The following is a 13,788-nucleotide window of genomic DNA, read 5'->3' as shown; positions in this document are numbered from 1 at the left end:
AGCCCAATCAGTCAATGATTATACTGTATTATTCTATTATTGCTGATTGAAGATAGGGCAGGGAATGTAGTTATGGTAAACATTTCAATCAAGCATTTTCCGTTTTTTGAAAAACCAGATGATCCTAGTACAAGGTAGCAATGTTGTACTTTGGCTACTGAAATACTGAACATGATCGCCTCATTTTTTTATTTGCATTGTCAAATTTGGATAATGTTTCACATGATAAATAATCGCCTTTTGGTCTGATGTTGAGGTCTTTCCATAGGTTGAATCGCACAGAGAACGGTTTTCCACTGTGGTGCAGGGTTGGAACACAAATAAAATAGAAATCTTCAAAAAATCTTCAAGTCTTAACGTGCAACATAATCATCAAACTTATTGATTAGCTCAAATAATGCACATAGAGCAATGAACAAATGCATGTTCTGTCCGCTGAGTGAAGACACACACAGAATTGTAAGTGTTAAGCGCTACTTGTTTTTAACCCTGGAAACCCTGACCCTGTCTTCCTCTTTCTTTTTCGGGTTTCCCTTCAGGGGTTGCCACGGAGCTTGGAATGACACCACAGCCAAGGTAGCAGTAGCAATACATACAAAATATTTGAACTAGTTTCAAAAATCACACACTTGTGAAAATGAACATAGAAGAGAAATGAAAAAAATTGCAAAATAAATCTAACTAGAAAAGCAGACGGAGAGCGCAGACCTCCACCAAGCGCCATTTTGTTATTTACACCATAAATATTCGTCCTACATTTTTTAGATTCCTTGACCATGAAAAGATACCATGGAAGGGTTTGAAAGACTTAAAGAATGCTAAAATTAGCATGTTAACCTTTAGCATGATAGCGCTAGGTGATTGTATAAGTGTCTCCCTCTGAAAATGCTAAAAATGTTAGTATAATTATGCATGTTAATATGCAAACATTACCACGCTAAGACCCAGAGAGTGTCTGCTTAAATCTATATTCACGAGAATCGCAAAAAATGCTATTATGTAAGCATGATAGCATAGCTAACATGCTAAAGTTAACACCTAGCACTGTAGTGTGTACCTATGAAAATGACTAAAAATACCACTATGGCAATGCTAGCCTGCTAACACCTAGCATTATAGTGTTTTTGTATGTGTCTACCCATAAAAATGGCAAAAAATACTACTATGCTAATATTAGCATGCTAACATGCTCATGTTAGTATGCTAATGCCCAGCATGATAGTAGTGTTTATGTATGTTTCTACCCATGAAAATAGCAAAACACGGCTAAATGTCCCAAATAAGTGTTCTACACAAATGCTGAAAATGGTCCAAACTCGCAATGTTCAAGAATACGTCCATATTCCATTCTGACAATTCCTGAAAATTTCATTCAAAGCCAGTCAGAACGTTTTAAGTTATTTTGAATACAAACAAACATCCAGATACAGAGATGTACAGGAAGTACAGGAAGTACAGGAAGTACAGGACAACTGACATAAAGTACATGACAGTGCTGTTAGCAAAGAGAAAATGCTTGCATTCCAAGAAGGATGTTTCTTAAACAAACATTGAACCAAGCAAGTACACTTATACATTCATTATTTATTTACTACATGATTTCTGTGTTTACAGGAAGGTGGTACGTGAACAACAGTGATGACGTAGATGACAGGCTCGCGCCAACGGTGCATTGTGGGTCCAACTCAAGATGGCGGCGCCCTTGCTGGAGTGCTGATGAGGTGCTCCTGCTGGCCATCTCTCAGGATTGTGTGTGATTTACAGGCGACACGTCCTAACCAACCGTGAAATAGTGAGCCCGGCTTGCGGCAGAGGACTGTACCAAGCTGACTGTTCTTCGGCGTGTGCGGTGGCTGGCGTGGCTGTGGCAGACTGTCCGTGCGAAGATGGGCCTCGTCTCCAGCCCCTTCCCATAGCGAAGAGCAGTGGGCAGAGGAGCAACAGATTCCCCTGCAAACACGCACCCGTCCAACTTGGCTTTGACGGTTTTGATATACTGTATAGACTGTGGACGCTGTCTTACAATTTTCTTAACGGAATTGTCTGTGCGACATTATCTGTCATCGTGAGGAGAAGACGAGCTTTCCCGGCCATCGTACAGCATCTCTCCACACCAAGGTTTGCACACGTCCATTGCTTGAATAACATTTCATTTTTAGTCTTGTTTCACCAGACACTGCGAAGAGTGTCTTTGTACACTTAGACAGATAGTGGCAGTGAGAAAGGGCTGTCAAATGCAGCTAGTTCATGGAGCTAACGTTGATTAGCAGGGAGCCCCAGCTGTGAGACACATGTTAACGTTGACCACGCACGTGCATGAACAACCTAACTAATCTTAAACTTAACTTTATTGACAAACAAAACACAACCCTCACATGTAAAAACAAACAACTGTGTCAGTCATAAGCCCTTTTTCACCAAAGCCAGCGACATAACATGTTTCTAGTTTTTTGACTTCCTGTTCAGTGCAATGTAGGTTTCAAAGTTAAAGCATGGCATTATTAACCTGGGCTGTATTCTGTATGCTGTACCTGTACCTGTAGCCGATAGTGAGAAAGGGCTGTCAAATGCAGCTAGTTCATGGAGCTAACGTTGATTAGCAGGGAGCCCCAGCTGTGAGACACATGTTAACGTTGACCACGCATGTGCATGAGCAACCTAACTAATCTTAAACTTAACTTTATTGACAAACAAAACACAACCCTCACATGTAAAAACAAACAACTGTGTCAGTCATAAGCCCTTTTTCACCAAAGCCAGCGACATAACATGTTTCTAGTGACACATTGACTTCCTGTTCAGTGCAATGTAAGTTTCAAAGTTAAAGCATGGCATTATTAACCTGGGCTGTATTCTGTATGCTGTACCTGTACCTGTAGCCAATAGTGAGAAAGGGCTGTCAAAGGGAGCTAACGTTGATTAGCAGGGAACCCCAGCTGTGAGACACATGTTAACGTTGACCTCACGCATGTGCATGTGTATGTTTTCCACCTCTCTCGCCGTCAAACAGGCAGGAAAAGGATTCACTCTGTGCACTGGATTCAGCACCTTGCCGTGTTTGATCCATAAAACACCATGAATGGAGTGAGCCCTCTTGTCATACAGTCTCTTTGGCTGCTGGGTGGAGGCGGGGTTGATAGCAGACACACAAGAGTGCAGAAGAGTGTAACAAAAAAAAAACCCAACAAAGACTCCAAAATAAGTCAGTTAGAATGAAACCATCACATGCCATAATCAGTAAGTGATTGCTCCTCCACATACAATACACAGAGCAGATGGCTTGAATGAACTGAATGTAATGTAATGGTGTGTGAGACGTTTGGGTTTGTGTATTTCCCTTACTTGGGTACTCCTGCTCACAATCTAAGAACATGAATGTTTGCTTGAGTTTTGTGTTTTGCGACACTGTTAAGCTGCAAGTTTGATTTAGTCCACGGTGTACCCAGTGAGTCACCTTCAATGTGGAATGGGTTCCAACTTGTCTGTGATTCCCAATAGGATAATCTACAAGTGTTAGTTGTGTGATCATAACATGCTTACGTTATTTGCAGGGTCCAAATGAAAATGGATGTAGACTTGCTTCACTCAACTGTGGGCCTCTCAGAGGAGGAGCCTGACATGAATGACTGGGAGTTGCCCCTGGCCTTCATGAAGAAACGGCACTCGGAGAAGATTGAGGGCTCCAAGGCGCTAGCGCAGAGCTGGAGGATGAAGGACAGGGTAGGTATCCTCTTCTCCCCCATCAGGGATCTCTGTTGTGCTCTGGTGTGTGGCTGCAGGGACTCTTGCAGCTGTTGCATGCAAAATCGGTCAGGGTGTTTATCTGTGAACTAATGGAAGTCATAAACCGTGAATTTGCGCTACATGATCAGAATTGATTCTTGTATAATACAAGCAAACCAAAAAAACAGTGGAATGCCATTGAAGTGATTTGAACTTGACAACACGATGGACCAGATTGTTGCAGGCTGTGCCCCAGAGTTAGGGTTTATGTTTGGAAAGAGCTCTACAGCTCAAGATGCTGCCATGTTAATCATTAGCATAAGAACATCCTGCAGTTCATTTAGAGTAATTACAAAAGCTGTCACCCGGCTGCTATTAATATTCATCTGCACACAAATGTATCTATGAAAATGTAGTTTTGCTTTATTAACAATCACTTGATGTTGCAGCCCTGACTGGTAATACAATTACCCTCTTGTTGGGTCATTAATAGTCATATTCTGTGTGGTGGGGGTGCATAGTGCAGAGCTAAGTGGTACTGCATTAAGATTGTCTTAATCTGATCTAATCATTGTTAGGTAGTCTCTTCACAGTCAATCAATGTTCAGGGTGTCCAAAGTTTTTTTCCGCCTACGGCTGCATTCAGAAATATATAAGGATGCGTCGGCCCGCTTTGAAACCTTTTGTACATTATATCAGTAGGGCAGTATATAGTAAGCTATCTGAACAAAACATCATACATTAATAATAAATCCATTTAATTTTTACATGCCCAGGGCCAATATACTAGCTGTGATATGAAATACACATATCAGGTGGGAGAGATGCAGGGCCGAGCTCTTAGAAAATGCACTTCTGACACCTTTTTTGTCTTAAAACTGCAGCAAACATGTTCTCTTCTATTGTGGATTTGCATCATCACCTGTTGGCGTGGTTTAGCTGGCAGCAGCCGGTTTTGTTTCCACAACCAAGATTAATTATTGCTGAACCACCACTTTGTCAACATGACCACCTCCAGGTCCATACCTTATAATACAAACTCATTCCCTCCAAAAGACATACTTATATGTGTCTTCAAAAGACGTATTGATAAATATATTTAATGTTTTGCGCGAGAGTCACCAAAATAACATCAGCAAACTCGAATCAATATTGGCATGCAGCAGAGTGATAATAAAATGTGAATTGATGACATATAACCTGTATGATGATGGCATTTGCCATTATTACAATGCATGTGTACCCATTTTTCCAATATACTTTCATGGTTCATAAGGTCATTTCTTAGCAGTGACCCCTATTTCTCATGTACATAGTTATCAGTACTTTGCTTTCACACAGAGATATGTAGTTGTGTTTTATTAACATGCCCTTGTATGGCAAGTGCCAATTATGAGGTTATTAGTATTTATTATAATGTCATTCCACCCTGACAATAAAAACATGATGTGATTCCATTTGGAGTCTCATTCCATTTCCTTTCATATGCAGTATTTCCCTTGTAATTGCTGGACGTGAATGAAGCTATCAAGTGAATATGAGTGCAGTAAAATACTTTTGTACTTTTCTCCAAAGACCGTAAATAGCATTCAGAGGTGCTGCTCTTGTCTGGTGTATATACAAATACACTATAAACTGTATATTGTTTCACAGTATGAGGGGATGGACTGACTGGCACGCTGTGTAATTGCATTACCTATTGGTTAAAGAAGGGTCTTTATTTCCCCGTCGGGCCAACGGCTCCTATTGAGGTGTACTATATATGTGTGTGTGTGTGTGTGTGTGTGTGTGTGTGTGTGCGTGTGTTTTCAGTTATGGTGGTCATGTGCCGCACTGTGTGCATTGTGATTACGGTCACTGCCCTTTCCAAGTAATTGCTATAAGGGTCCAGCTACACACGTAAGTCAGGGCTAGACCTGCAGATGATTTAGAGCAAAACACATAGTGCTGCTAGTAGTTCATGAAGGATTAATATCCTTCATTCTTAATGCTCTAAAACTTGGGGAATGCCATATAAGTATGTTTTTCTTTTTTTCTTTTTGTTTCCCTTTCAAATATATGAAGAGTCCATAATTGTATGGTAGTTTTAGTTTAACAGAGAGCCAGAATGCAATTAGTACTTACCTGATAGTAAAGTACTCATTATTTGGATAAAAGACGCCCATCACAGAAAAAGTCTCATCCATTCAAACCTTTCCACCACCATGGGCAAGACTGTTGAGCTGCACAAGACTGGAATGAACTACAAGACTATCAAGAGTTGTAGAAGTTCCAGCCATCCTCATCAGGGTCGCAGGGGTATGCTGGAGCCTATCCCTGGACTGGTGGCCAGCCAATCACTGGACACATATAGACAACAACCATTCACACTCACATTCATTTCACATTGAAAAAAATGGAATGTTCAGTGTGAAAGACAAAAAAGTTAGGTTAGAGTCTAATAGTACTATAATGGCAAACAAAGCTGGACCTCGACCTAAAAAGATAAGCCGGAGTTGGCCCCAATATATGATCTACAGGTGGAAAACCTGTTATCAACTGAAGATGTCGCTTGTAGAAGGATACTGCTTGTGTTCATTCTATTCATATTCACATTTATGCTGGTTTTATGAGCTTGTTAAGTCGTAATGCATTTATCAGTATTTGTAGTGCATTCCACGACTTACCGTGATTTCTGACATATAAGCCACTGCTTTTGAATCTAACCATGGCCGTGGACGTGACAAAGTATTTCCCTGGTATCAATTGTGATGGATTTTAGCTCTACCAGTGTTGGTCAAATCAAGGACTAAGGTGGTTTTCGGGAATGTTGCACTGTGCAACAGTGATACCTCTTCAATATGAAAGGTATCAGTATTGATACCTCTTCAATATGAAAGGTATCAGTATCGATACCTCTTCAATATGAAAGGTATCAGTATCGATACCTCTTCAATATGAAAGGTATCAGTATCGATACCTCTTCAATATGAAAGGTATCAGTATCGATACCTCTTCAATATGAAAGGTATCAGTATCGATACCTCTTCAATATGAAAGGTATCAGTATCGATACCTCTTCAATATGAAAGGTATCAGTATCGATACCTCTTCAATATGAAAGGTATCAGTATCGATACCTCTTCAATATGAAAGGTATCAGTATCGATACCTCTTCAATATGAAAGGTATCAGTATCGATACCTCTTCAATATGAAAGGTATCAGTATCGATACCTCTTCAATATGAAAGGTATCAGTATTGATACCTCTTCAATATGAAAGGTATCAGTATCGATACCTCTTCAATATGAAAGGTATCAGTGACTTCAGCTGTGATGGAGCTATTCAGAGAATATAATTTCAATTAATACAAGTTTAGGAGGAAACGGTATATTTAAGGATTAAAACCAGGGCACTCATCCAATTAATGGCCATAAATTAAGGCACTTTATAAAGGTACAGTATGATAGAGTGTCTGCCATTTGTGTATAATGGAGTTAGGCTGGCTGTTTTGCTGGCTGTGACTTCGTATTATACTGAGGATTTGTGCAATATACCATGGAGGCCATATTGATGGTGTTCAGTTCACCTTCCCTCCATTTGTGTTTGTTCTATGTGGTGTACAAAGCAGACCAACACATGACATGCGAGGTGCCCACTGAGGGGAGGGAGACGTTCTGTGTATTAATATCTGACAGCACCCTGTCAGTTATTGGCTGATGTCAGCAATAACCTGCTGAGCACAGTAATTGTATTTGTTTGTGTTTGAATGCCTTGCTTGTGATGTACCATTGATCTTATTTGTCAGTAACAAATTGGCTCCTGCATTAATGATAATTGCTATTTGTGTGTCAAACACAGGAGACAACAGAGTGAAGGACTTTTGAATACTGCTAAAACTACTATACTATACTGCTGATTTTTGATTTACAATACAGGCTTGCTTTATTTGTGCAATGATTTTGCTAATGTGTTTCTACTACTTAAGTACATGCATGCCCACTCAGCCATATATACACAATCACACACACGTGCGAGGGCTCACTTCCTGCAGGCTTTCCCATCACCATTTAGGCGTTCGACTGTTGAATAATGAAATCAATGGGTCGTCAATAACCAAGCCCATTCTAATAATGTGGAAATGAGACAGGCGGTCTGAACAGCTTCATCTTCTGCATCATTAGTTGGATTCAGTCAATGTTCACTGTTCATTAGGCAGCGTACACTGTGGGCCACAGAAGCGTGTGAACTAGGTGTATTTGTAAAGTATACAGCATGACGTCATTACTGCGGTGTTTTCCCCTATATTACTGGGTCTTCTAGAGGTTAAGTTGATGAAATGACATTTTATTTTTATATCACAATGGAAGTCATTCAAGGATAACTTTCCTATAGAAGAGTTTTTATTCTTTATTGCCGCTTCTCCTTATGTTTCTGGCCAAAGTCATGCCTAATTGCACAAGTAATGGCTATTTTCCGTAGTGTTGAAGATCACGTTAACAGGGTACCACTGTAGCAACCATATTGACACCGTGACTGTGGCTGCCAAGATATTTTGGTTGAATTGCTGCATTTGATTATTTCAGTAAAAGCGAGAATTCAAATATACTAGCCGCGTTTACATGAGGAGTTTTGCCTCTTTCCGAATGACCTTTCCGAAAACCATGGTATACATGGAAAGGAATATTCCAATCTCTAGTCCACATGCGCCGCTATAATCAACCAGAATAGTCAATGAGGCATGCACAGTAAAACGTAAACATCAACATCACGTGATACCGGCTTCCCTGAGTTTGTCTTTCAACTCAGTGTTCTGAGTTCTTTGTCCTTTCCAGTCTTGAAATTTAGTTTGGATCAAAAGCAAACTTTCGGCAGCAGTCCAGTGCTGATTGTTCACCTCCATTTTAAAACTTTTAAGTAAATGCTAAATTGGAAAGTGGCTCCTGTTAATTCATCTTTTAAACATGAAAAATCTTTAGACGTACCTCCCAGTATGCACAGTAAATAAAAATGCAAAGCTTCATCATTAATAATAATAATACATTTAGTTTGTGTAGCGCTTTTCAAAATACTCAGACGCTTTACAGAAAAAATGGAGTTGAATAAAAGCAAGTAAACAGAGTAAAAGATACATTAAAATCCAACATTAATTCGTTTATACACAGCTAAAACATGGGTAAAAGTGGGGCAAGCATTCTCATTTCTGATTACAAAAATCTGAATAATTTTATTGAAGATGACTATGAATGTATGGAAGTGGTTTTCAGAAAAACGTGTTATTGAAATGCATCATTTAAGATGTTGATTTCTAAATGTCAATCATTGATTAAGTTGGATTAAGTGCAGCACCAGCAATACCAAGAACAGCATACCAGGCTCAGGCTGACTACATAGATGAAATGACTGTCTACAGTCACACTAGTATCATTTATGACATATTACAAAAGTACCATATAGTCACATTAACAACACAGGGACTGAATAAACACTTTACCAGCCCAAACATCCATGCCAGCACACATTTTACATGCCGCTAAATGTGGCTACTCCAACTTTCCTAGTAGTTTTGCTTCCAAAGCAATATCATGCTGTGGAGTACAACTGGGATAAGTGAAGCACTTTGTAGTTGCTGATTTGCGCCTCAAAAGTCAACGACTACAAACTGAGTTAGAGGTTGTACTTGTTTTCCACAATCACACAGAGGCAGGATGACTTCAGAGTATAAGGGCTTGTAATTCCGACAGCAGACGGGCGGACACAACCTAACGGCAGAAAAAAAAACATCACCTCTTTAGCAGGGCCGATTATGCTAAATTCACTTTAATTAGATGCACTGAAGTGGACTTCATGCTTTTATTTGGACTGTTGTGCTCGATTCCCAGCTGGAGTCTATATTGCTGACCTGTTGCTGCCAGCATGCTTTGGAGTGCCAGGTGGAGATCGATGCGCTCCCCGATTTTAATAACCTTTATTCATTGCAGCCCTCACAAATGGAATAATCAAGGACCATTGATCTAGTAGCAGGCTGGGGGTCGCATGGGATGGAACTCTTAAAAAGCGCCAAACGAGGAAACGTCCCCTGGGGTCCTGTGCAGTTATTAATGATTGCAGGACAGCTGCCAATTATGTGTGTGTGTATACTGAAGACCCGTCACACGTGTTATTCTGCACCAGACCTTCAATATTTAGTAGAACTCTTACCCTGCCCTCGTGATGCTCTACTTCCTTCACATTTCTCAACCAATGACAACATCGTGGAGTTGGTGGATGTTAGACACCTTGCACTCCTCCACCTTTTGTCCGGGGATCTCGCACAGATGCTCATTAGGGTTGAGGTTCATCACCTTTTCCAAAAGCTCATCAGTCATACAGTCTCTGTGTCTCTGTGAAGGCAGGGTGGGGCCTAGTGTACACACAGCAGAAAGGTTTTGCCCAGTAATTGAGAAATAGATGTAGCCTGGCTAACTTTTCTTATGGGATGTCAGCCTCTACACACATTGCTACATTGCTAATTTTCATGTTGGAATTGGAAAGTCAAGAGCCTTTGAATAAAGTCAAATAACAATCAACATAGTACATTAAAGACAAAAAAACCCAACCTCTTTTAGCAAAACTTGCACTTAAGTCAAAATCATAACCAAAAACAATAACAAATAGACCTTCCCCCACACACCAATAAATAAAATATCAGGTCTCTGTCAACCAAATTGCACTTCAATAAATAATAAGAACACTGGGTATTATTCCCTAAGAGGAATGCTTAACATGTAGCGAATGACACTGTCTGTGAGCACGCACCGTTTTGCGCTGCTTTCTTTCTATTTACTAAACGCCCCAGGAAGGCTACTTAGGAAATCACAGCAGCTAAAACATCCGCACTGCCGTTTTGTATTGCACCTTTTGTATTATTCAGCATCTTTCTGTACAGTTTTTTGTCTGACACGCATTTGCATGCCACAGAATGACATTGCGCACACGGGCTAAAATTCACATAAGATGGCGTTTTATACAGAACAGACATGGACACTGTTTCCCCTCTTCATTCAATGTGTCTGTCCTATATTTTATATGGTTATTGCTTTAAATCACAGTGATCTGTGCTTCACGCCCCTCGAAGTGACGGCACCCTCTCTGGTACCTCTTTAAGGACAATCGGCCATTTCTGAGTATTTTGCCTCATTACAAGTCAGTGCTGTCTCTACCGGGTTCATAAATAAATTGGTAGGACTAATGTTTTTTTTTGTGTTGCGGTGCAACTTGAAAACCTACAGTATGTGTTATTCATCTGCGTTAATTAAATGCAAATGACTATCATGTACTGTATATTATAAATTGTCTGCACTGGATGCACGTTGGAACAAATGCATTATCCTAGCAAATTATATATTCTTATTAATTCCACTGTCCTCATTGTAATTCTGATTAACACTAATGTGATTTGACCTTTACGTAGAATGAACTTGGTTACCACTTGTTAAAATATTTATTTCCAGTGCTTGGTGTTGTGATAAAAAAAGTCTCTTTTTTGACATTTTCCCTACAATGTCAGTAACATTTTTTTCTTTTCTCTCTGGATTTGACATTAATATTTCTCTAAAGGCTGCTGTCATTTCAACTGTTGTGTTTTAAAGGGCAAACCTGCCCTGGTTTCTTCTAATGTAGGCTCTTTGTAATATGTGTTAAGGCATAAATGTATTTCCCCAAGATATCGAGGTAGATGTTTTCCTCCACAGTGCAGACAGAACTCAGGTTTGCCTACCTGCATAGTTTAGTGGGGAGGATCACTTCATTAAGACATAAATGGTGAATGTGCAGTGCAACATTATTAGTGGTTACCTAACAGCTGGTTATGTTAATGAGCCAAACGCATAGCTAGAGTAACGATTGTACAGTGAAACTTCAACATTGCAGTATTTACGGGGATTGGCCTTGAGTCGGTCAGTCGCCCACCTCTCACCAAAACATACGGATATGTTAAAGCAAAATGGCACTTAAAAAAAAGATCTTCTTTCATAATCTTTTATATCACATGTGTGTTTCTCTTCTCTGTGCATTCTAAAGCTATACAAACAGCTAAAAAGAGACAGCTCATCACTGCTCATAATGGGAATAATGAGAACTAGTGCATCTACTGTTGCATTTGCGTGATACATGTCAACAGTGAGTTAATGCTGAATGATTCCATGTTTTTATCTGAAGATAGTTAAGGTTCTGAACTTGATGGACTTGATGAAGTCTGTGGCTTTGTAGTCGGTGTCAGAATTGTGGCTAGGTATTTGGGTAATGTTGTAGATGGAGGATTTGATGCGAGTGACAATAGGCCTGAATTTTAGACCATCTGTAAACGCCAGGTTTACTTTCTCAGGGTTCCAGGTGATAGTATGCAGCAGCATGTACTATTGTCCATTGTGTACATGTATTGATGAAGGCACTTGAAACAAGTACTTGTTAATGTGCAGAATGGGCTCATGACATACACCATGCAGGTAGGAAAAGGGCAATGGGTGAGTAGGTCAGCTGAGAATGAATGAGGTGCTGTAATACCATGAGAGTTGTTATGTGGGGGTCTCAGGTCCTGCGATGTCCCACGTGCACGCTGACCTTTTACACAGTCGGTGGCAAAACGGAGCACACTTTAATTACCTTAACAACAGCAGTCGACCTAACCCTCAGTCTGTCACCTCAGTACATGCATAAGCTCACATCCACCCCACACACAAAGCACATTCATTGCATGTTCCTGTCACACCGACACTGCATCAGTGCGAGTGAAAGGTCATTGGCACTTGGTGTGGAAGAGATGACTTGGTGATGATGCATTCAAATATGGTGGAGTTGTGTTTCCTTTCTCCTTGCTCCCTTGAAATTGCACATTCTCAGTTAGGACTGGGTGACAAACATTGTGATACGCTGCTGAAAAAAATGCAGGTATTTACATTTTGCAATGTTGGATCTTAAGGAGGCTTTAGGTAAAGCTTAAATGGAAAAAGCAAAAATGATGATGGTTAAATGGATGAATTTATTTTGAACACGCGCACCTATTACATTTGAATACATCACGTTGCAATTCCGTTTCACATGACCAAAAGGAGTAGGAGGAAGCAAATCTCAGTTAATCCAGTCATGCAGCCCCCTTGCAACATCTCCCATAGCCAGCTGCCATTTGACACCCCTGCACAAGCTCAGTTTTTCCATTGAAGTAAGAAGCACCCCAGATCACGATGGCGCCCCCGCCATTGTGCCATGGTGAAAACATCTCAAGTGGGGTCTCCTTATCATGCCGGTAACGTTGGAAATCATCTGGACCTCCAAGGAGACGAGGCCTTTGTTTTTTTTGGTTTTTTTTGTTTTTGCTTGCAAAACCCTTCTCTTGCAGGTGGCTTCTGGTGGCATTTTGGGGGGTTTACCACTTGACCTTTTTGTTCCATAACCGTCAGGATCTTTGAGAAGTTTAAATTGACTGTTGTAAGCTCAGAAGCAATGGAGCGTGGTGACAGGCCATGCTCACGCAGCTCAACAATCCCACCGCATTCAAACAGAGAAAGCTTTTCTTGCCTTACTTGACAAAAAAATGACACTGAATCCACATTTTTGACAAGATTTTGGCCTTTAAAGGCTGTGGCCATAAACATTTGATCAGCGGATGAACAGCCTATTTCACTTTATTGCTTGTTTGCAATAGATTGCTAACTGAAACCATTTAGCTTTCCTTGCTCACGTTTCTTCTTCAGTAGTCCAACCAACATTTAAAACATGCCAAGGCAAATAAAGCTGTTGAATGCTGACCCCTTATGGCACTTCAAATACAGCTACTCACCAGCTGGGGGCTTCAATAAACCATATTCTTGCCAACAGCCACAGCTGTTATTGCCGGTGTTTTTTGACATCCTAATTAGTGATCACAACAGTTATTTGCTTTTGTAGAGCATGCATAATTGTTCATATGTTGTCCCGTATGCAGTATAGTTCACCACAAATTATAGCCATCAAAGATCAGACAATAAAAGCAGAAGTCAGGGTTTGTTGCAGGGCAGTTCTATTGCTCGTGTTTCATTTAAAATGGCTGGCTTATATAGCCCATCTG

The 13,788-nt window shown here is 40.3% G+C and overlaps 1 protein-coding gene across 5 annotated transcripts in view; it reads left to right on the top strand.

Moving 5' to 3' along the window:
- The first annotated feature begins 414 nt into the window (after nt 1–414).
- rptor (regulatory associated protein of MTOR, complex 1) overlaps nt 415–13,788 on the top strand; it is a 130,779-nt gene continuing 117,405 nt past the window's right edge. For 3 of the 5 annotated variants that reach the window (XM_058073778.1, XM_058073705.1, XM_058073456.1), the window contains exons 1-3: nt 415–576; nt 1,615–2,118; nt 3,552–3,720. In XM_058073778.1, the coding sequence (XP_057929761.1) occupies nt 3,559–3,720 (162 nt within the window). In that variant the 5' untranslated portion in view covers nt 415–576; nt 1,615–2,118; nt 3,552–3,558. Of the gene's footprint in view, nt 577–1,579; nt 2,119–3,551; nt 3,721–13,788 lie in introns of those variants that run through there. The other 2 variants (XM_058073619.1, XM_058073540.1) reach the window with 2 other exon arrangements.

This window comes from Doryrhamphus excisus, chromosome 1 (genome assembly GCF_030265055.1).
Source record: "Doryrhamphus excisus isolate RoL2022-K1 chromosome 1, RoL_Dexc_1.0, whole genome shotgun sequence".
In the NCBI taxonomy this organism is placed as follows: Eukaryota; Metazoa; Chordata; class Actinopteri; order Syngnathiformes; family Syngnathidae; genus Doryrhamphus; species Doryrhamphus excisus.
Note: the sequence above shows the minus strand (reverse complement) of the source record. Positions and strands in the feature narration are given on the sequence as shown.